This window comes from Ascidiella aspersa, chromosome 4, assembly GCF_963924565.1.
Source record: "Ascidiella aspersa chromosome 4, kaAscAspe10.2, whole genome shotgun sequence".
Taxonomy (NCBI): Eukaryota; Metazoa; Chordata; class Ascidiacea; order Phlebobranchia; family Ascidiidae; genus Ascidiella; species Ascidiella aspersa.
Window position 1 is genome coordinate 17975590 of NC_139450.1, and position 25021 is coordinate 18000610.

Genomic DNA, 25021 nt, shown 5'->3' on the forward strand with positions numbered 1-25021 from the left:
CCAACTGAGTAAAGTCACATTTGCTGTGTATTTAAAAGTTATTTTGAACCCAAGCTAAAGTGCTGTGTTGACTTTTGCAGATGTACATGTAAACATTAATCAGTAAGTGGCAATTTCAAGAACCGTCATTATTGCTCATTGTTACGGCGTTTGTTTTCATTGTGCCAACAATAACTAGCCTGGATATAACGTTACAAACGTTTCCGTAGGATTTGTACTTTTTGTGTTGTTTGCTGTTGTAAAATGTATATGCTTATTCGTTGATTTTGGAAAACCGCTCACTCGCCTGCATACTTGCTCATCCTGCCAAATGAGGATTAAAAGCGTGTCATCAATAATAAACTTTGGTTGGATGCCTTTGTAAAGTTTCGGGGGAGAGCTGGAGAGTGCGTTCTTGAATTTTAAAACCTGAAGTACCCGTCTGCGCAGACCTGGGCGCGGAAGTAGACGCTACATTAGTAAACATAAGAAAAAGCTGATCACACATGGCGGGCGCAGTTTGCTGCTGCTACATAGGTTTGCCTACAACAGCCGCACGTGCGTATTAGGGTACTAAATAAAAAAAGGCGCTGACCAGGTACGGATCCAGTAACTCATCCGCCAAACGCATCTTTCAGACAGGATGCCAATTGTCGTGCTTTAATGCGTCAAACGAATGCGGTTTCTAAATACAAACGAAATCAGTAAACCAGTAATACAGTACGGTCAACAATCTAACAATTTAACATCCCGAACTATTATAGTAACAGTGGCGTAATCATCGGTGTTAACATTTTAACAGTCTTATCTTATTCAAATGAACGAATTAAAATACAATGTTTACATCAGCCAGCAACACAAGGCACATACGATAGTTAACAATAATAAGACTAAGACTAACTGCAGCATTAGCAGTAGTAAACAACAACCGTGTGATGTAATAGACGTAAGCGTTGTAAGATAATTTAGCAAATTTTAAGAAACTCTTTGCGGTTGACGTAACAACACGATAAACGCAATACTTATTTATGTACATCGCACAAACTTTTAGGCCCTAGACCTAGACAGTAGACCTACGTATTTTTGGTCAGCAATTTTTGTTTCAGCTCACAACGTGCAAAAATCATCTTAAATCGTGCCATTATATTAACTAATTTGCTAATTTTTTTCCCCACTGAGTTAAATCTCTTTCTATGTTAAAAGCTTTTACATTCAAATCAGCACTAAACTACTTACTGTATTTTTTCAGCACTAAACTACTTAGGCTACTGTAAAGAAATAACATATTGTGCTTCGGCTTGTATAATTTTTTATTTAATGAATTTAAAGGGTGATGCGCTAACCAGGTCTGCGCAGTCGGTAAAAAAACAACCCGAGTTCCATTAGTTTCATTACTTGTGCACTTTCGCCGAGTCCCGAGTATTTTGCGGCGGAAAACGGGATTCCATTCCCTTTGTAAGGACGAGAATCATTAAATCTAAAATAGTTTCTAAAACGAGTTCGTTGTTAAATAAAATGCAAGCGACTTATTTTTGTTTAAGATCTACCGGTACATGAAATAAATAAGCTTTAGGATTCTCTGTTTAAGATCTACATGAATAAAACAAGTTTTACCATTTTTAATCCATTAGGCTGTCAGGGGCAGATCCACAACGCCATTGCACCTCAAAAGATATGAGCTACTGTCACCCTTCATCAAATTTTAACACCCACTATAAAATAAGTTCTGTATCCTGTTTTTATTTTATCTTACATTATTTTTGGTTTTCTATAGTTTGCGCAACATTAGGTTTCTTTAGTTTATCCCACAATTCTACCTGCAGAACAACAGCTTGTAAGTCGATTTGCTCATTAATAATAGTTGTTTCAGGCACAGTGCTTACATTCTTAATGATTGCTGGTTTTTATCTGGACTACATAGTAATTCTGGTTTTGTGTTTTATATTTTATGTGTGAGCCTTTGTATTTTCTTTGTTTCCAGTATGTTTAGCAGAACTATTGTTGCCGTTTTTGGCGAGCTCCAGTAATCTGTCTTAATAAAGTTGATTTTAGATTGTTTTACTCTTTGTGGTACTTTTGGATCTTGGGACATGGATATAGGTTCAATACTGGAGATTAATACCAGTCTTAGCTACTCTGCGACAATAGCGAACTATGATGGAAGATTAAAAACAAAAGTTTCTTGTTTTTTTGTTTATTATTTAGAAAAATAAGAATAGAACCCAAGTACACAAAAATGATTTCACCTCAACTTCCAACAAGGAAAAAGCACATGAAAAATAAGCTCCTCTGGCACTTATGTATATTCTTCCAACGTTGCGGCAACCTATGCAGAAATGCCTTCTTGAGGGAACGCAACAACACCACGTTTTACGTACGGACGTTATATTTCCGGCTTCATGCAACAGGTGTGAAAGATAACACGCGAGTTGTGGGTCTCTCTCTTATCGCTTTTTATTCTTGTTAGTTATCGCATCTACTTTTTTGTGTCGTTAAACTTCTCGTGGTTTTTTATCATTGCTATTTGTTTCACAATTGTGAAAGTAAACTTGAAAAGAAACGTGACACCTGAAAGAAGTGGCGAGAACAACAGCACAAAATAAGAAAAACGCATGTGCATTCGTCGCTTTTAAACTAAAATGCATTTTAAAAATATGCCAGTCTTGTGTAAACCACGAACTGTTGTATACTTTTTAAGTTCCAATGATGCTCGGTTTTATGTAGGGAGTTTTCCCAGCAAGTTGATATGCGTCAACTACTTCTTCCCATTCGTCCATTGACATAGACACCATGAACTAGAAAAAATAAATTTATGAACAAACTTTAGCTATTTGTTGGAACGATCGTTTACAACTTGCCAAGGCATTGTTTTATTCAATTGAGCATTGATTGTTAAACTGGGTTCGACGCTTAAGGGGGTGTGGAATACCAAATTGCAACAAACATTTCAGTTGCACTTTATACGAATTAATAAAACGTCAAGACAAAATAGGGTTTGCCTTAATACTGGTCTTTAGTCTTTTCCATCATTAGTTCAGACATCATATATCGAGGTTGAAAAAGTGTAATATAAAATATATATTTATGTAACGCTTTGTGCGAAATCTTCGTAACAGCGACCCATAAAACAAGTTTTCCCTGCAGGGCCATCATTCGCGAGTCGTGACAGCCAGTTTAGGAAGCCCTGATTTATCTCGTAAATTTTATTATAGCCTTAATGCTTGTTTCCTATCTGAGATTACCAAACTTAAGGTTAACATATTTCTATCATCAGGGTGGTGTTAAATAAAACTAAATACTATAGGTTTGAAATCATTTAAATAATTATTTATAATCTAACCAAAGCTACAAGGGCCACAACAAGCAAAAAATATTTCGCGGGCCGCACACTGATGTAGCATGGCAATTTTAAGGGATGGCATTACAAAGTTACGACGTCATAAAACATTCGTCTTGAAACATCTGTTGCTCTCCAGCAAAATCGTGCAAAAAAATTGCGTTCCTTTGAATTAAATTGAAAAACCTTAAGATTTAAAAGATGGTGCGCATTAAGAACATATAATAGATTCACACATTGCTCGAAATAATGGCATTTTATAGTATAATTTAAAAGAAGTTGCACTTTTAGAGCTTATGAGTGACATAACGCAACGTGCCTTAGTATGAATAGCGCACGTGGACTGAATAGATTTCCTTAAAACGAAAAAAATCGTAGTAAAACAGAAAAAGGGAAATTTACAGAGTAAACGTTGGCAAAAAAATTAACTACGTGACTCTCTAGATAGAAATCGCTCTTCTGGTGTAAACGAAGTATAAACCGACGTTTCGGCAGCAGATACCAGCTGACCTCATCAGGGTTAATAATTAAAACGAGAGTGAGTTAGCCATGACCGGGATGCCTTTTCGTGGCGGACATCACGCATGTGTTCGAGTTTCCTGGTATGAAAGGAACGTTTAGTTTCCCCTATGTATGTTGCTGAACAACCTCCACAGGGAATCTCATAAACAGTCCCTTGACGTTTTTCTGGTTTGACTGGATCTTTAGTTGAAGGTAAAATGTTTCCAATTTTTCTGGCTGGTTTAAAAGCTGTAGAGATGTCGTGGCCCTTCAAAATGCGTTTTAATTTTTCTCCCAAACCTGGAATGTAAGGAATAATGGCCAGACCTTTACATTCTGGTTTAGATGTTAAATGGTTGGTTTTGTTACGAGGTTTGAACAACCAGTCGGGGTATCCGTTCATTCTCATGGCCTTCTTAACATGTTTAATTTCGTTGCCTTCTTCCTGATAGTTACTGCAAAGTTTTGAAGCTCAGTGTAGCAGGGAACTCACAACCGAGCGTTTGTGCTGTAAAGGGTGGTCCGATCTGAAATTCAAGTAGCGGTCTGAATGCGTTACTTTTCTAAATACCTTGGCATTTAGACCGCTACTTGAATTTCAGATCGGACCACCCTTTATAGCACAAACGCTCGGTTGTGAGTTCCCTGCTACACCGAGCTTTAAAACTTGGAAACATTTTACCTTCAACTAAAGATCCAGTCAAACCAGAAAAACGTCAAGGGACTGTTTATGAGATTACCTGTGGAGGTTGTTCAGCAACATAAATAGGGGAAACTAAACGTTCCTTTCATACCAGGAAACTCGAACACATGCGTGATGTCCGCCACGAAAAGGCATCCCGGTCAGCTCTGGCAGAGCATGCGGTTGAACTCCGACACGGAATTGATTGGGATAACTGTAAAATTCTAGACTGGGAACCGCACTATTACAAAATACATTGAATCATTCCGGATTGACAAATCTCCTAACACCATGAATAAAAAGGATTCATGGTATCCGGCAATCTACTCGTCGTTGTAGCTATACGCAATAGCTGATAAACGCTCGTTGTCCGACGGCGCAGTTCTGCACCGGATGACTCCGACGCGTCACAGCTTATCGCATACTTCAGCGACGTCTAGAATTATTAATTTTAATCTAAGTTTATTCAATTTTTTACTTCTCAGTATATAAGATGGCTAACTCACTCTCGTTTTAATTATTAACCCTGATGAGGTCAGCTGGTATCTGCTGCCGAAACGTCGGTTTATACTTCGTTTACACCAGAAGAGCAATTTCTATCTATTGATATGTTGCCTGGTGGAGCTAACTCTATTTTTATGTGACTCTCTATTAAACAACTGATTAGAAATAAGACTGGGGAGTTAAAAAGTGTGCATAACCCTGGGAACCCAAGGCTAGTCCCCAAACAAATATTTTCAAGAAAAAAAAACAAAAAAATATTAATATTCGTCATAAAAATCAAATTAGAAATTTTATTTTTTGCCGGATTAAACCCATAGTCCCCAATCAATTTATATCAAGCGAGACATCGTCAAAAAGGTGAGATTGATGCCTATACAATGATTTTGGTTTTATCCTGAGATGAAAATTATTTATGCCCATTTTGGTCATATGTTTTTGGGATAAAAATCGCGAATATGAGACTATTAAGTATTAATAGATCCATACAAAATTTAAAAAAACTTCAATATTTAAAAAAAATTATTTGTTCTTTAACAAACTAAGCCAACGTGTGAAAGTTTCATTCAATTCGAATTATAATGAGCATGCTAGAGCAATCTGTTGTGAATATTGATATCGCTGTTTGCCGAATTTAACTCATACTCAAAAATCAATTTATAACAAGCAAAGTATCGTTGGAAAGTATATTTCTGCGTTATCCAAAAATTCTAGCTTCAAACTGGGATGAAATATTGAATATTTAATATAATTTTTTTAATTTGAAAACTATAGACCGGTCTTCTTTTAAATTATACGAATATATGTTTATTTTGGCGTTAAAATTATCTGCCAGAAATTTTTTGCTGACTAGCCTTTGGTCCCCTGGGTTGGTCTATCCCTAAACTATTACAGTCACAACTCTATACGCATAACTAAACTACTATATGCGAGTTGTTGGTTTTGACAAACAGTAAAGGATTTGTTAATGATTATGCAGTACATATACAAGTACGCACTGATTTGAAAAAAGCAATAAACCGAAAAAATGCTATTACATAGTTAACCGCGCGCGGGCTGCATTACAAGGTTCCGCCGCATGTGGCCCGCGGGCCGAATATTTTGCAGGCCCGGTCTAACCAAACGTTACAAATATCATATGTTGAACTATTAATGGTTTACCTGGTTACCATTATTTTCACTTGTCCTTGAACTTTTCTCTTTATTTGAATCTTTTGTTGGTTCCACTACAGGTAAATTTTTGTCATTTAAAAATACTTTGACTAAACCATCTTTTACCAAGAAGGCGAGGTGGAAAATGTTTTCGATGGTATGTCCATAAGAATCTGGGTTTGTCACCAACTCAAAATAGTCCATAGGAGTTGCTGGATAATATAGTTTTTTTAAGTTAAGGTGTAGGTCAAATATATACAATTTAAAAAACTTACTTATATGAATTTTATTTGATTTCTGTAAGGACTAATCCCAGTAAAACCCTGTCAAAATATAGCATTTACTTACGATCATCTGCATAAATGCCTCTGATAACTGAATAAACACGTTCAATTTCTTCTGGTGTTGCTTCTTTTTGGTCGACTCTATAATTTGTTAGGTGTTGTGGCAGCTGAGCTTTGCCCACCTGGTCATTGTCTGCTATTCGAGCATGCGTCTTTCTAACTCCTCCACTCACATCAAACGCTCCAAGTCTACGATTAAAGACATACGGAAGCCCATGGGTCAATACTTCTATTGCTTGTGAGAGCAGTTAAATACTAACTAAGCGCTAAAGAAAAGTATGTGTAGTAATTATGTAATGTTTAAAATGTTTGCAATTCAATTTCCTAAAATTAGTTTTCTGACAGATTTCACCGCCCCAGCTTAATTATCTTGTTCAAAGCTAGGAAAAATATAGATATTACCACTAAGGGCCAGAAAAGTTTATAAAGCCTAACTCACAGGGGATGCAATGCTGGAGTCATGCTCTTGAAATATGAAATGGAATGTTTCCCCAACATTTCCCATCCAGATTCTGGTATGCTAACATCATTACCATCTTCTATTGATCCTGTGCCTTCCATAAAAGTGATCTTAAGTAAAATTGGTTGCATTCCAATAGGTTTCATACGTGATTTAAATAGCATGTGATGTGCACAAACTAAATTTAACTGGCCATTTAAAGGGGAAAAAATTAATTCACTGGCATCTATCCCAAAGATGAACACCAGTTTAATTTACTAAAGGATAATAATATAAAAGTATATAGTATTTTTTAAGTAAATCATGAAACTAAATATTTCCTAGAATGATGTACATTAAACATATGTCCTTACTAATTTAGATGCAAATTCATCTGCATGAAAAGCCATGAGATCAGTTTGAAGAAGACTTGTTTTTTGAGCACCCAAGGCCGCCGCAATAGACATGAATCTGGCATCTAGGGCTGCTTCACGACATTCTAATTCTGAGTTTTAGACACACAAGTCAATTAGCCATATTAACAGGACTTAACATGTTGTAACAAAGAAACTAATTATAAAAAAGTTGTGTTTTGCTTTGTGTCTTTTAAATGTTAAAAACATTTTGGGAAATTTTTGCTATAAATAAATTTTCTACAATAAAAATTGACATAATCTAATCTTTTATTACCGTGGAATGTTTAGTCCCAGGACTAGCAACCTTTTCCTAATCAAATGGCTAAAGCCAAACCCAGAAAGGTTGCAGCAGACAGTAATACATAATTGACAAATGTTTTGTTAAAATTTGTAGTTTATAATCATTTTACTAAAACAATTGTTAATTAGGGGGGCCAAGGATGTTTGCAACCTGAAAATGAGTAATATTAGAACGAAGAAAGGTTAAAAAAATTAATTTGTTTGTTAAAAAAAGTAATTCATGGTGTCATCCATCATAACAATAAAAAGGTGTAATCAAAATACTTTAGGTAAGTAAATGCAAAAATTGAAAGTAAATCTTTATACTGTAATTTAAATTAGGCTGTTAAACTCTAAATCAGTATCTTTTAAGTATATTTTTAGCAGCTCTGATGAACAATTAGAAAATAAATCATTACTTTTTGTTGTAAGACTTGATTTTCCAATATAGTTCAATATACCTATATAGTCAATTTACATACTCTTAAATAAAATTTAAGTTACATGTTTAACTGTTATACACACATGCTTTGGAAAATGCAATTATTAAAACGCTCCAGTAAATAACATAAACCCTCAATGACAGGGGTAGCCAATATGTGTTTTTCGATAGACCGGTCGATTGCCGCATTTCACCTGGGCGATTGCAGTGAATATGTGTTATGTCATTACAGTACCTGTCGCATATAAGTGGAACGTTAAAATGACCAATTGTTGTCTGGATAAATCTAAAAAAGCGTTCTTTGACATAACAAATTGCTGGATTGGAATGCAATTAATGTTTGAAATGTTTAAGAGGTATTCTTGTGACTTTTTACTGAACCAGTTGATCGAGAGTCTCTAAAAAATATTTCAGTCAAGTGCATTCAAACATAAGTTGGCTACACCTGCTCTTGACATTATAGCAAAGTAATGTAATGGAACTGGGTGAAAACAAACATGCTTTAATGTGCGGTAAAAACAACTAATTCGGACGCTGTTTAATTCATAACTAACTTAAAAAATTTTAGTTTGAGCATATTTTGTTTGTACATAACTAAAAAATAAAAAATTTGGGCCATTTTTGTCAATATAATTTTGAAAGTTTGGTGAAGTAAAAAATGGGTACTGAAGGTAATATATAAGATACCATTACAAAAATAGTGATCAAGTGGGCTACATAAGATGATTGGCATTTGCAATTTGTGAAAAGTAATATTTATTTTAGAGTTTTTTAATTTCAAAAATTTGCACATTTCCAACACTGGCTTTGTCACAAAATAGTTAGCATTGAATAAACACAACAATTTACAAAATCTACATGAATTTTGAATGTGTAAACAAAATGTAAAAATCTTTTAATCTGTGGAAGTGGGTTCCTAATCTATATTATGTTGAGCCATGCCCTGTTAGTTTGCTGAGGCCATGTGCTATATTGCCAAAGCACTTTTTTTTAAATGAGGTTATGCAAATTCATTAGGTTGTTTAGAGATATTATACAAGTACTAAAACATTTAGTTAAGCATATATATAATTATTTACGTGCCATTATTAGTAAATAGTTCATCAGCCTCCTGAATACTTTGCAACAGTCCATTATTATCAGGCTTTAGCAGCTCTTCTTTGTTCAGTTGAGTTTCCTTGATGAGTCTTCTGTAACTCTTTCTGATTGAAATCCTTTCTTCTCTATAGGCAATAAAATATTTCAAAACAAAATAGTATAAATGTAAATATAAAGCCGATTTTGATTTGTTATGGTATTGCAACATGAATGAAAAAACATAAAATCATAACTTTTTTAAATTCTGTAAATCTTCATACAAGAAAAAGATAAATTTAACATATGATATGCATTGTTAGTATCGATGTTTTCAATAATTTTTTTTGCACAAATTGGTTAATGCAGGGGTGTGCAACCTTTGATACGGTCGGGCCAAAATGTGTATGGGATTATACCATGGGCCACTTGCATATCTCGTCGACTATCTCTTAGTACTACCACAAAAAGAAAACAGTTTTTAGTTTGTTGCAAATCAACGCAAAAGATTTTAAAATCACTTTAATGTGAGCTTTGAAGCTGGCTTGCTTTCCTAACCACCTTATCCAGGTTCACTTGAATCAAGTGCTGGCAACCGGAAGTCCATTCTCCAAGTGTACAGTTAGTTTTGAGCGAAGAGGGGATTTAAAAAATTGTTCACACACAAACGTTGAACCGAACAATGCCATTTTTAAAGTGACAATCTTTTTCAGCTGTGGAAACCTATTTAGATGGAGATATTTACGGTAAAAAACCTAGTTTTTAGCTGCGCTGAGAGAAATTTGTTTCTTGTTTTTTGTTTTTTTTAAGTCACATGAACATTGAAATTGATTAAAAAGCAATTAAATTTCAAATAAGCGTAAAAGACCACTGGCCATTTTTTAATACAGTAAATACCTTAAAAAGAAGGCGTGAGAAAACTGTTTAGGATGCTGTCTGACTTTTAAGTTTTATTTGCCAAGCGGGCCAAATAAATGCAAATGTGAAACTTTCATAACTCAGTTTTACAGCCACATTTTGACAGAAACTTTACTTTAGTACATTTTGATAGCTTTAAATGGTATGTAACTATAATATGTATACATTTTATTGAAATTTTCTCTCACCTTGTGGTTTTGTTCGGTTGACTAAGAACAGAATCACCAAATGTTTCATTTGAATCTTCCATTTTTGATTCAGTTAATATTTGCCATTACTGCTGTAAAAGCTACAAAAGAAATTAAAAGAGAGAAATGAAATGCTTTGAAAGAAATTCAATAATTCTAAACCCACTTTAGTTTAAGACCTTTCTCTGTATATTGAGAAAAAATGAAGAGGAAAAAACTATATTAATATATTGAACATAAGGTTTAAAATCCACAATACTAGAATTATGGCAAAATGAAGTGCTATATATACAATTAAAAAAATATCTAAGGCTGTAGTTCTAACAATATTCACACTGTTTCAAATTATTACAAAATTAACCAGATTACAAAACATTCTATAGTTAAAAAATCCAATTAACTAAAAAAAGTTAGGAAACAACATTTTATTTTAAACAGGGCTGTTCAGGAACAACCAAAGTAGCATTTAATGCCTAAAAACATGTGGATACAACCCTAGGGCATAGTTTAAATATTCTTAAAAATCCATTTTGGTGGGCTGAAACAATAATTTATACAAAAATCTGAAAAGTTAACAAACTGTCTGACAACTCAAAAAGCCAACTTAATGTATATATACTATAATTAAGGAAGAAGGAATTTTTGTATGTGCAACAGCTGAAAGTATCTATACCTATAGGTGCATCACAAGCATTTAAATTAAATTTCAAGTCATGACAACTTTGTTTTTCTTGGAAAAAAACTTGATTGTGTTCCTTTGAGCAAAGTAAATATTAAACATTATCAAGTTGAACGTTTGAGCTAAACTTAAATCATGTATTAGGCTCTGTAAGCAAATCATGTATTAGGCTCTGTAAGCTTCTCCGTTTTCGGCTGAAGATTTAATAGAGCAGGAATTTGTTGAGGTTCCTGAATGGACTGTTCTTGTTCCTGCTGAGCACCACCAGTTAAAACATCATCAGATAAAACTTTGTACAAATGACGGTAAAATTTGGCACAAGTGCCAGTTGCAGGATCTAGTTCAGAACTGCCACCAAACAGTATCAACTCATTTTCAACTAATCGAAGAGTATGGAGTCCTAAAGTTGGGGGGATCATGTTTAAATCAGCAAATTTTGGCTGAAACCATTCTTTAGTAGTGGTGTCATAAATGTTCAAATCATTAAAATGCTGATTTGCTATACCTCTACCACCATTAATAACAAGTCGGTTGCCTATGGCCGCTGAAGCATGAAATGATCTAGGTTGTGGCTGACATCCTTTGCTTTCACACATAGTCCAGGTATTTGTTGACAAATTGAAACTCCAAAGATCATTTTGCCGGGACTCGCTGTCTTTTCCACCAAAGACATAGAGCCAGTCAACCCCATCTTTATCTTTGATATGATCAAGGCTGTGTGCAGCCCTTGGTGAAGGGCACAATTTACCAACTGGATAAATCAAAGACCAACTGTTGTCCACTGTATTAAATGCAAACAACTGATTGGACCAGGTAAAGTTTGCTGCAGTTTGACTTCTCATTTCTTGAAGCCCTTCATCTATGTCCTCATACTCCTCATCACTTTCATTCTCTAGCAAGATTTCATCCACGTTGTCAACATCAATGGCCGGACCAAATCCACCAAACACAAATATTTTTTGATCTACAGATACTGCATGGAGTTTGTCCCTTGGGTGTGGAGGATTTTTGTAGTCCAATTTATGCCATAATTTACTTACAGTGTCATACATGTTAAAGTCGTTCATCCATCCACATAGCTGACTAAGCCCACCAAATAAATAAAGACAAGTTCCTACAGCTGCCAGGCAAGAACCAGATCTAGGTGGAGGTTGATCGCCTTGGCAAACCTCTTTCGACCACTCATTGGAGGAGCAGTCAAAAACCAACAAATCATTTGTTTCTGTATCTTGCCCATCACCATTTTCAACATCTTTGGAAAAAAGCACTCCACCAAATATGTAAAGCTTCGAACCAATAACTGCTGCCGATTGGCCATCTCTTGGTGGATATGGACACTCATTTGCACATTTAGTCCATTTTATCACAATATTATTTGTAATTTTCTTTCCATACTGACCTTGTGCAGAATTTTCATTACCCATTTTTTCTACTTTAAACAAAATTATGTGACTAAAAACATTTTCATTTTCAAAATTAAATAAAGTGTTGACTCAGTAAATTTACAAATAAGTGGCTAAATATAAAGGTAACTAGAGATCTCTCCACACAAACTTAAATATTCATCAGGCACTTCATTTTAGCTTAAAAACAAAAATAGACCTAAAAACCTAAACAATCTGAACTTATAAAATAAAATCATACAGCGTAGCCACCCGAGTTACTCACAAGTAAATGTCAATGTGTGTATAATTTATGCTAAATGAATTTGAAAAATTAACTCTTAATGGTTTGAAATTAAAAGCTGCCGAGCAAAATATGACAAAGAAATGCGACCGATCTTTTTTTACAATGTATGGTTTTGCATAAAATGGGATTTGATAGACCCGGTGTTGGACTCTTTTCAAAGCGGATATGTTTTTATAGAAAAAGCTTCCTACCAGAGACAGCTTTATGCCACGCATTGTAAACAGAAACGCACATTTGATTGATCAACTTAAGTCTTCAACCTTAACAAACAGAGAATTCCCGCCACAATTTCTCAACACAGCAAATTTCCCGCCAAATAAACTTTTCAGCTCGCAATAGGAACCAGCGAGTCGACCGAAGAACTTTGGTCGAACCGTTTTGACTCTTTAGGTTCAAGTTCGGTTCAGATTTAAAGATTCTTTCAGAATCCGGTTCAGTTCCGGTTTTATTTCGGGCTATTTAAAAGTTTCGGTTTAGCTTCTGGTCGAATAAATTTATTTTTTAAAACCGGTTTATTAGGTTCTTGGGCGAATTAAATAGGAGATGCGTCATTACACCAAAGGGATTATAATATTTGGTTATTACACCTATAAATGTGGATCAATAACATAAAAAAATAATTATTTGAACTTGTAGAGAAACGACGCATGTCTGTTTGTGCTTGTAATTATAGCGTGTTCGCCTGGTAAGGTGTTAAATATTTCACCTAGATACTCATTTCCTTTCGTGGCCGTTCTGGCAAATCTAGCCGACATTCGACTCAGCTAATCTCCATCGCAGTCGCTCTTGTGCTATATAGTGTCACGCTGCTGTTGGATTAAACACAACAGTCAATGATGCGCTCCTTACTGGCAACACGTGTTTTTATCGCGCTGTAAGCTCTTTTATTGAAAGCGAAATATGCTAAATTATGTGAATGTACAATAAATCTATAAGCGACCTGACAGTATGCACTTTGAAATGCTATAACAGTTTGTTTAGTTTCGATTTAGTGGAGTTCAGATAGCACGGTGGTCATGTCTCACCTGTTGAAATATACAAACTCGTATTTAATATAAGCTTTATGATGTATTAAAAAACAAGCAGCTCATTAATCACAACGTTTTATTCTTTTTTTTAATATTTTAAACACTGTATATAACTTGACTCTGTAATATACAGGTTGTGACGTAATGCTGGAGTGAATCGCTTTTTGACAGGTTCGGGTTCGATTACGGTTCAGATTCTTTCAAAATATTTGGTTCAGTTCCGGTTCCACGCCAATCTTAAAAAACAGTCCTGTAGCAACAGCGGTCATTTAAGATGTTTTATTGAGTATTTAAGACGTTTATTTGAGTTGTGTTCTTTTTACAATGTAATGATTGGCGATTTGTAAATCGTGCGTGCCTTTACCAAACACCCGCTGTCACTCTGAGAACAAAGCATTTGGCTGTTTCACACGTGAATAATGTTATATCGTGACACATATTTCCGTCATAGGTTTTTCACCTGTGTGAACGGGTTACTGTTGCAGTTCCCGGTGCCAGAAAGGCTTCGGGTTCCGAATCACTTCCGCTTTCCGTGTTGTCCTTTTGTTGTTCATGCGAAATTCTCACATGTATAAGCAGAAGCGTTAAGCGAATATCATCCAGTCTTGTCCAGTTAATAAACAGAATGGTTGCTGCTGCAAGGTCGAGTGATTGTTTTCTGAGCTAAGGTTTAATACGAAGCATATTAGGAGTATGAAGCAGAAGATGAACAATTCAATTTGAATGCAGTATCTACGTTGTAGTTGTGAGTTTGGTACATCGAGGCACAAAAGACAATTAAATGATTCTCATTACTACCCACCTCTACAGTCCCAGTTCGTTTACGGTTCGAGAAAAATTGGCCCAAAACCGGTTCATAAAGTTTCAGGTCGGGTTCGGTTCGACGGTTTCAGGTCGGGTTCGGTTTCGCGCCAGGTACGCCTGGGTATTTTTACCCTTTCTTGGTGTCTACAACTTAATGCTAGTGTTGACTTAGTCTCTACAAAATGCAATTTCTTCCAAATTATCTAGGTAATGCAACTATATATTCTTGGTTTAAATTGGCTAAAACTTTAATTTAAGAGATCTCGGAACACAAAAATAATTCCCCATACTTGATATATTGGTTTAAATCAAGCTGATTTTGACAAACACGGTGTGAGACTCGGAGGCATAGCGAGGGCATTTTGCGCCCGGGGGCACACTATAAATTTGGCGCCCCCTCCTCCATGTTTAATCACATTTTTTATTGAATTAACATAATATACCTACTTTATACGGAAAACAGTTAAGAAGCGTTTTGGTTATACAAACTGCACGTAAGGCTCACTTATAGTCACTGTCAAACATGAATGATTAACAACTATATAGGTTATTTTTCTTGATTTGACTGTCGCAAACTGGTCAATCACGTCATCGAAATCTGTTGTTTCCAATGTTTCTCTTTCAACTCTAAGAATAGCAAAATCTTTGAGACGATCCTGTCCCATTGATGCACGGCGTTGCACGCAGATCAATTTGCTGAACGACCGCTCACAACTTGCAATTGAAACTGCTATTGTTAACAGAATTTGTAGTGAAGATCGCATATTTGGAAATACGTCATCATCATAAAACACAATAAAATCAACAAACTCTAAAGGAGTTTCTGGTAGAGCTTCAGTTCGGTTACTGAGCAGCATTCGGCAATCACCAATTTCAATGAAAAGATCGTTGCCATTGATGTTCGTGTCGTAGAAATTCGCAAAATCTGCACAATTTCAACGCGTTGCATCCTCGTCTGTGTCAGATAGAAGAGTCTTTAACGTCCAGCAAATATCCAAACTTATTGTTCATCTTTTAGTCGTAAAAAAAAACTTTTTTCAATGCGAACTTTAAGAGTGTTTTGCTCAAAGAGCTGTTCCCAACTGGGAATTATTGAACTTGGCAATTTAACCAAGCCCGCGGCCCATTTCAATAAAACTTTTAAGCCTTCAATGTTTTTTCTTAAATTACACTTGTATAGTGGGAGGATTCAAATTTTGTCAGCCGGTTCTATCAGAAAAGTCATAGTTTTTTTTTTGGTTCTGTTGTCAAAAGTCATATTATTCGGCAAATAAACTGATTATTTTTTTATATATACGGCAGAACTTCGTTTCATGAAGATAAATAGAAGACAGTGCAATAGCAAAATAAAGCAGCAGTCGTCCCCAGACAAACAATCACAAAAGAAAAATCACTAAAACTATAAAAATTAACACCATGTATAACTGTTACGTGCGAACTTCGCACATTTTGAAAGGATCTCAAAAATCGGTGTATCAAGATTAGATGCAAAAATCCATTGACAGTAATGGTTCCAGGATGATCTTTGTGAGTCGATCGGTATAGAACCGGTGCGAACCGGCTGAATCCCACCACTGCTTGTATACCATTATTACCTTTTCCTACTTCTACCCGCCTGTTAAAATAAGAGTATTTACAGCATTATTTTAAAATAAGTTACACTTTGTATTATATTTAATGTATTTTAGATCCCTTTTTGACCAGACCATACACGACACTTTGATTTCAAAATATAAAATAATGGTTATATAAAAATGTACGAAGCACAGACAGGGGCGCCCGCAGAAAATTTTCCAGGGGGGGCAATCAGGAGCGTAACCAGAAAATCAAAAAGGGGGTGTCCTGAATTTTCAACTTAGGGAATTCCCCTATTTTTCGTCTGACGTTAATAAATGATGACGTCATAAAACAGTGACAGTAAGACGTCATAGAATGGTGATTGCAAGACTTGATAAAAAAACTAATTAGAAACAGCCAAATACGTCCAGCAAAAGCGACCGCGTGCGTCGTCGACAATCCTGTCAGGCACCTGCGAAATCACAGTGTGCAATCTTTAACTTGGGGCGAAAAAACAAACTAAGACCGTGAAATATGTGTGACTAATTGTGGTAGAGTCACACATAATTCGACTTTTTCAAGGTCCATGAAACGGAACGAGCGCTAAATTACAAGCACGTCTTTCACCACCTGCAATACTAAACGAAGATCGTTTTTTCCGGGTGTCATTATGCCACGATTAGCGCAACATCTGCGCCGAGCTGTGTGCCAAGTCAGCTAAATTACAAGCTGCGGTTGAGGGTAAATAAGCTGTGTCTATTGCACACTTAGCACGTGGTCTTACAGTATGCTTAAAGAGCATAATTTTGCGTTAACTATTATACTTAAAAATCGAGACTTTGAAACGCGCACGACAGTCACCATTATACCTTCTTTTAAGAATCTGCTTCAGTTAAACAAATGTCGATGTTACACCAACATCGGATATTAGCGCAGAGACCGAACAGTGAGGAACATACTCCGTATAACTCGACGTTTTTTAGCGAGAAAAAAGGAAAGAAGGTTTGACTTAGCGTTGTCAATTGTCGAATACACACTTGGTAATCAGTCAACCTAAACAAATATCGAAAGAGAAAAACTTCCAGCGTATACGGACGCGTGACCCAATTACTTAAAAAGCACGCCGCTTCGAACAGTTTGTTAAACCATGACAAAAGCGAACAAAAAACGATAATATCACTTACAAAAGGAGGTAAGAACTCCCGCGGCCCTCGATACGCCACTGGGGGCAATGGATAATGTATAATATTTTTAACCTTCATAAGTAATACATATTACACTTAAAAATAATACTAATATTCGCATTTTGAAATTCCAGGGGGGGGGGGGCAAGTCACCCCCGTGCGGGAGCCTATGAGCACAGACTAACATTTAGCTTGTTTTAATAATAAAAATACCCATTGTTTTACTTTATTCAAGTGTTTACAATTTGGGTTTAAATCAAAATTTTAATTTGGCAACCCTGCTACGGACCGGTAGCAAACTCCTCGCAGACCGGTACCGGTGCGCGGACCGGCGGTTGCCAACCGCTGCTATACTTTACATTAAAATTGCAAGTGTAGGTGACTGAAGACATAGTTCATGGATTTGCTATTTGCGAGCTTCGCTACTAATTTTTAATAGTTTTTCAGTTTCTGGACTATAATTGCTACTTTTACGACCGACTAGGGCTATGTTTAGTCGGAACAATTATACGGTAGGCTATAGTTGTGCAATTGGGTTGGGCACCACTATTACGCCTGTACAAACTCCGTTTTATTGCCCAACTTAACGATTGAAACTTCTAAAAAGTTCTCGTTTATTTTTTTTTTTCCTGTTTTGTTGACAGTTGTATTTAGCACAATTAAGTCTCTGTGAGTACCATTGCATGTTTTTCGAAGAAAAACGGTCCTATGTAAATTATAGTTTGGCTAACTTATAGATAAACGATAAAAGTTATCCCTTTTCCAACCATTTTATATATGATAACAGGCTAGAAACACGGAGACACGAACCTTATTTTAGCTAATTTAACCAAATAAACAGAACTTTTTCGCGCTACGTGCGACCAACGATACACTTTACTCTTTTTTATGTTGTCTAACTAATATGTAATTCCGAAATACCGAATTGCTTTTCGTAGGGGGGCGCGAAGCGCAGGACAATTACCAAAGGGTGGCGCGGTTTAATAAAGGTTAAGAACACTAAGCTAGACGAAACCAGCTGTACCCAGAATCAGTATCTTGGCTGCTGTGATGGCTGTTAACAGCATCAGTCTGGTTGTGGGTTGCGTATCAGATGACGTCTACCACAGCCGCTGGTGCCATCTTGCTTGTGGTCGTTTTTTGCCCTTGTTGTAAAAAAATTGTAAGCCTCATTTTGGCGCCCCTCTACCTTGGCGCCCGGGAACATATGTACCCCCCAGCACCCCCTTAGCTACGCCTCTGGTGAGGCTTCCCTAAGACTATATAGAAACCACGGGAAAAGACTATATAGAAACCACGGGAAAAGTTCGCGCGAAGCGCTAAAAAGCACATTGCGTTAAATTTGATTCAAAAGGTATTGCAAGCAATGTGGTGACCATGTTTTCAAAACGGCAAAAAAAATCCAGTTCTCGCCGATATTTTGTTTTCAGTTAGAAAAAAAGATGTAAGACAAGACTTTTTGGCTAAAATTGAGATTTGAGGTAATACTTACGTCGTTCATTCGATAATATTGGTGTTGTGTTAAGAAAGAAAACATGTAAACGCACTTGGGAGATATACCGGTATTTATAAAAAATTAATATACAAAACAGGAAAAAACGCAAATACGAATTCGCGCAAAATTTAAGCGGTTTCATTGTTAAAGTTGGCAAACCAACTGTTGTATGCTAGGGTTGCCATAGTTTGAAACGCGAAATCCTAGAAAATTAATAACTGCGTTGACCAACTCAAGATCAGAGGGGACGTCACAAGTTACGTCGTAAAGTTACATATGAACACTTGCGTCATGCGTGTAGCGTAAAAATGGCTTTGTATGGATTAAGTTGACGAGAATTTCATAATCGAGGTTGCGATGAGACACACGGTACAATCGGGCTAATCCGATTTCAACAAAACGGGCCAAGACATAATAATCAGTTCTTAGTACCGGCACCGTTTTAAATCGGAATAAGTCCTAAATCCGTCCGAAGAAGACCTACAGAAGGTCAGAATAAGGCCTAAACAGCACTTTAACTAACCTCAAACCTCACCCCTAAGTACATCACTAACTCCAGGGCCTGATTAACCAATAGGCTAATAAGGCTATAGCCTTAGGTCCTGAAAAAATTCGGCCCTAATTTTTAAAAATTTCGGCCCTCCAAAGTTTAAATTTTTGTAAGCAGATAGTGATACAGATTTAATACCAGTACAGTACAGTTTTTGCTTAAAAACGAATGACTGAGTCAAGTCAATGTGTGCCTTGTGTGTGAGTAGATAAATAAATCGTTTCATTTCTGCTGCAAACGAGTTAAGAACTATTTATGTTCTATGCTATCACTTTTAAGGGGAACACACAATAAAACCTAAAAAGCAACAATACCTAAAGCAGAAAAATTTATAAACCAATAGTATTAAGACCAATGACATAATAAAGCCAAATACGCAGATTACTGCCCAGTACAGAATAAGATCCAAATCGTCTGAATAAGACCTAAAGCTGTCAAAATATTCCTAAATTCATCGTAATATTGTCTAAATGGCCAAAATAACGCCTGAAACTGTAGGGGGAGGGTAAGGGTCGATCGCTCGGTTAGGTCTGACATGGGTCGTTTTGGTAACGACGTTTAGACGACCTAGTTTGACCTGCGCCATTAGGGCGCCGGTGTTGCGTCGTACGCTAAAACGCGTTTCGTATGAACTAGCCTATATATACGTTGCTAGCTGTAAGGTAAGGAAAATGTAATTTTAAATATAGGCTACATTGTAATAGGGGAGATGTGGGACCAGTGAATCATAGGGAACAGTGACTCGTCAGCTTTTTTCCTCTTTTCATTTAAAATAGTTATTCGAATATTTGAAACAATAAAACGATTTTTGAGGCAAAAAAGTAATTATGGCCTAATACAATTTGTATTTTGTTCTAGAATCTAGAACATAGTTTCTCAACCACGGAGAGGTCATTGGGGGGCCACGGGCATAACTCTTTAGCTAGGTCATAGTTTGCAAAACCCAACTACACAAGTGTCTTTATTTATAAAACTTGCCTGTTAACTTAAATTGTGGTTTCAATTATGACCTTTCTTGTAACGTATTGTAACTAATTTTTCTGACACGTTCTTTGATTTACTCGCAAGTGGGGATGTTCAAAGTAGAATATTGTATCCTTTTATTACGTTTTTTCGCAAAGTTTTACGCATAATCGTACGTTTGCGAGTGGCAAGATTGGAAGTAGGTGCATTTATTTAACTTTTCTCTTCTTACATTTTGAGTTAAAAGCTATGGTATGTTGAAGGGGATATTAAACCTCCCGTTACGACCTCTAAATCCTATTTTACGACGCAAATAAAACCTGAAGATGCAAAAATGTTAAAAGTGATACACTGGTCCCACAACTATGAGTCTATGACACTTAATTACATTTATTACATGTTTATATTATGTTTGTGTTATTTTGCAGTAAATAACTTTAATTTTTTATGTATCTGTTTTTACTATTTTTTGTAGCTTCGTTTGCAAAATTATAGGCCCTTTCCTGGTAGCCTTAGGCCTATAGTACCCTTAATCCGGCCCTAACTAACTCCCTAAAGATTTAGCTAGGTCCGATTAGTGTTTATATGCAGTTCTATATTTGCAAAAAATACTATATAATCTTGCTTACTAGGTTTTGCCATTATTAAACTTACAGTATAAAAATGAATAAACATACTAGTTAAATGTTTCTAACTAAAACTGACTAAATAGAACGCAATACCAGTGTTGAGATGACTTAAGTCAATGACTTGCTGAGTGCACTTAAGTCACTGTTTTCAAATTATTTGACTTGACTTAAGTCGTTTTGGTAAAATGACTTGACTTGACTGAAGTCTTTTAGACAAATAACTTTACTTGGACTTAAGTCATTAAGTTGACTTGGGTTGAAATTAAGGGTATTCATTTTCTATTTTATTATAAAATTAAGCTATTTATCGGAAGTTTTGAACATAAAACATTAGGTTAGTATATGTTGTATTTTTGTTATTTTTTATTTTAATTATTGCTTATAATCGGACGAGTTTAATTGTCCTATTTAATGGTTATTATTATTTTATTATTGGTTTGACTTGGAGATGACTTGGACTGGGACTTTTTTAAAAATATGTAGAAGCCATTTTGTCATATTGTGTTTACACAGAGAATTTTTGTTTTAATCGATGTGTCGTAACGGAAAATTTTCAGTAAAAATCTATGGCCTAAATTCTTTGTAACCATATTCTAATGTTTACGTTACTCCTTGCAGCCAATGTGCAAACGATAAGCGGAAAGTTTTCGGTAAAATTCCGTTACGTAGATTTCTTGCAACGAATGCCTTGTTACACCAATTTTTATGCGTCAGAGCTGAATGTGATGTTACGTATATCCGTTTAATGTGAGCGCTTTGTTTTGAAATTCGCCTTATTGTCAACAATCCATTATTTTAGAATCGAACGCCAGTTACGTCACAATGTAGATCGAAGCGCTTTTGTTCAAGCCATATTTGGACAAAAATATTATTTCCGTCTATAAGAGTCGAGAGAAAAAGGTTTAGACCACGCCTTGTTGTCACGTGATTTATTATTGAAAATTGTAAGAATATCTACGTCAATATTTCCTGTGCATTTTAGAAATATTTTCGCCAATAAGTATAGTGACACAATCGAATAAAAAATAGTATCAACCAGTATCAACCAGTATCAACCAGTATCAACCAGTATCAACCAGTATCAACCAGTATCAACCAGTATCACCCAGTACTGCCTAGTGCAGAGAGGCTTTTACAGCTTTTACTAAGACAGCAAAATTGACTGTTCATGTATCTGAACTAAAGGAAAGAATTGGACCTGAATGGCCTCACGAAGACAGGCCATCTCAAATCTTGTAGGAGTGTGGTCGATTCATCTTGGCAATTATCGCAGAAGACTCATTTAATCGGACCCATACCCCTACAAATTGGTTCCATCGAGTGAAGGATTCGAAGAACTCCAGAGGCAACAATCCAGATACGAAGGTAGACGTCTTGGTCAAATACTTTGCCGTCAACCGCGGAACTTTGGATCGACCCCGACCCGACTGCACAAGGAAAATTGTGCACATCTTTTTCGCCGACAGCCCTGTACACCGAGATTTCAACGAGCGTGCTTTTCGACCAATTGAATATTAGTAAGTAAATGTCCGTATTTTTAAGTGTATGAAACGCAACGTTCAGTTTTCTGTTAGTAAAATTAAACGAAAGGCAACTTTCAAACCTCCCTCTAAAAAAAAGGAAAAATTAAAAACGTCTGAATATTCGCCTAGAATTACCCGTAGCCACGCCAAGGCACTAATGGCCTCTAACGAACAAACAGATGACAGCGACACCGTCGCGGCTGCTAGTTCAATGGGTATACAAAATCCCACTGATACCCCAGAAACCCAAAATATAGCTTTGCCACAAAATCAAACCCCTGATTTTAGCGATAATATCCCAACCACGTCAGGATTAGGCACCCCAAATGATGACTCAAGCTCTCATTCGAGCAAAAACGAGGATAATGGCATTGGAAGTTTAAGAAACTCTTTACTCAAGATACCGTCCGTCTGGTCGAGCGCAAAAATTAAATCGTATTTTGTATTTTTGGATAAATTTTATGATTCGAATGGCATAGACAACGAGGACAATAGGTTCGCGTTGCTGGCCGCTAGTTTTACCGCAGATCAATCTAGCAAATATGCTACGCAATTAGCAGAAGCGAGCCTTGCTAAAAAGCCATATACGGAGTTAAAAAGGGCGATTTTGAGTCATGTTTTTGGAACGAACCCCACCGAATGGGTACGTAGGGTAAATGCTTTAAGTGCGGAGGCAAATGAGAGACCCTCCATGTTAATTGGCCGTTTGTTAGCTCTCTGCCCATTAGACCCAGAGGCAGATGCGACGGCCAAAGCAATATTGCACAGTAGATTTATAGATTTATTACCAGAAATAATTAGACCAACAATACAGGCCCAAAAAGGTAAGACCCTTCGTGTTTTAGGAAAATATGCAGATGAATTTCATGACATTACTAAAAAAACTAGTAGCGCTATTAAAAGGATTGAAGAACCCGACACCATCGCTTCATTAACCGCTAAAGTAAATGAATTAATGACTGCCCAGCGTGCATCCACGAGTAACAAAACTAGCCATGTACATCAGAATAATTATCGTCAGCCGTGGAAACCTAATAACACGTTTAATAGCCCGCGAAAACCCGAAAATTCATATTATCAAACAGCAAGGCATTACCCGATGCGGAGTCAACGATACGGCGACGCGCGGCCTAATACAAATTATAGTAGCAGGGGGGCGCAAAGAGATTACGGCGCGGGATTCCAAAGGTCGAACTTTCCCCATAGACCACAACAAAATAAAGACATATGTTATTATCATGATTTATTTGGAGATAAAGCAAAACGCTGTGAACAGCCATGCAATTATGGCAGACCAAATGTAAACCATTTAAGAAAAGGTAACCAATATGTGGCCTTAGAATCTAATGAAACCTTACCGTATGTTTTAGATAGGATCTCAAATCAAATATACTTGGTTGATAGTGGCGCCATAGAGAGTTTTATACCAAAAACCTATGCCGATACCACAGAAGTTCCCTCCCGTTTTAGCACAGCAAGTGGCAGTCACATAAAAAGTTACGGTAAGAAACAAATTAATATTGATATAGGTTTTGGCGCCATGGAAGGAAATTTCAATATATGTGAAGTTAAAACGCCAATATTAGGTTATAACTTCCTTAGAGAACATGAATTAGTTTTGCACTCAGCAAGCAACCTTTTAGAGTGCGCCAAATCACAAACGCAGTTAAAGGTCGTACATCATGTTAAACGTACTGATGGCAACGAAATCCCGGTTGAAATACAATACGAAAACTTAATAAAAGAGTTTCCAGACCTCACTTCCCCAGTAGACTTCCACGCCGAAGTCAAACATAATTTCGTGCAATACCTCCCTACAAAACCTGGGAGACCACCCTCAGCTCGCGCGCATAGAGTTCACCCAGAACGCTATGCTCAATTAAAAAAACAAATTACGGAAATGGTAGACTCCGGACTTCTGGTTCCTAGTTGTTCACATTATTCTACGGCTATGCACGCTGTTCCAAAGGCAGGGACTAAGGAATTAAGAATTGTAGGAGACTATAGAGAATTGAATAAACTACTAATTGATGATAAATACGGTTTACCTAATCTTAGAACCAGTTATGATTTATTACACGGCTCGAGCATTTACTCGTGCCTTGACCTTAAATCGGCTTTCCATCAGGTGCCGATTGCTAATGAAGACAGGCACAAAACTGCTCTCGCGACACCTTTAGGTCTATTTCATTTTGTTAGAAGTCCTTTCGGCCTTAAGACATCCGCGCAGAATTTTCAACGGCTAATTGATTGCGCCATGAGAGGATTGACATTTGTATTTTGCTATGTAGACGACATCCTAGTTTTCAGCAGAAATGAGGCGGAGCATATACAACACTTGAAGTTAGTTTTCCAACGTCTAAGCGAATTTGGCCTAAAGTTGAATGCAAAAAAATGCGTTTATGGTAGAAAAAGTGTAACCTTCCTAGGGCATGTGATCACGCCCGAAGGCGTGCGACCAAATCCGGAAAAAGTAACTGCAATCAAAGATTTCCCTAGACCTAGGGATACAAAAGGCTTAAGAAAGTACGCTGGAATGTTAAACTTCTTTGCGCCCAGCGTGCCCTTATTATCTAGAACTTTAGCTCCAATCTACGACCTTATGAAGGGTAAAAAGTCAAAACGAAATGCAATTGTACAGTGGACAGACGAGGCGAATTTTGCGTTT

At 36.5% G+C, this 25021-nt stretch overlaps 2 protein-coding genes across 2 annotated transcripts; both read right to left on the bottom strand.

Annotated features, from left to right (window-relative positions):
- Positions 1–2605: 2605 nt before the first annotated feature.
- On the bottom strand, positions 2606–11080 carry LOC146148500 (EP300-interacting inhibitor of differentiation 3-like). Its single transcript, XM_083386994.1, has 7 exons — positions 10253–11080; positions 9156–9295; positions 7310–7434; positions 6936–7066; positions 6501–6685; positions 6162–6364; positions 2606–2774 (listed from the first exon to the last, which is right to left on the bottom strand). The coding sequence occupies exons 1-7, from the start codon at positions 10312–10314 to the stop codon at positions 2673–2675; spliced, it is 948 nt and encodes a 315-aa protein (XP_083243120.1). The 5' UTR covers positions 10315–11080; the 3' UTR covers positions 2606–2672.
- Positions 11081–11089: 9 nt separating this feature from the next.
- On the bottom strand, positions 11090–12379 carry LOC146148501 (kelch domain-containing protein 1-like). Its single transcript, XM_083386995.1, has one exon. The coding sequence runs from the start codon at positions 12353–12355 to the stop codon at positions 11090–11092; it is 1266 nt and encodes a 421-aa protein (XP_083243121.1). The 5' UTR covers positions 12356–12379.
- Positions 12380–25021: the final 12642 nt, after the last annotated feature.

Bases quoted from the DNA above. Each gene is read 5' to 3' on its own strand.
- LOC146148500 (XM_083386994.1), bottom strand. From the start codon at position 10,314: ATGGAAGATTCAAATGAAACATTTGGTGATTCTGTTCTTAGTCAACCG. The intron at 9,296-10,252 runs GTGAGAGAAAAT...TATTGCCTATAG, and splicing joins CAACCGAACAAAACCACAAG to AGAAGAAAGGATTTCAATCA. The intron at 7,067-7,309 runs GTAAGGACATAT...ATTTTACTTAAG, and splicing joins ATGAATTTGCATCTAAATTA to ATCACTTTTATGGAAGGCAC.
- LOC146148501 (XM_083386995.1), bottom strand. From the start codon at position 12,355: ATGGGTAATGAAAATTCTGCACAAGGTCAGTATGGAAAGAAAATTACA.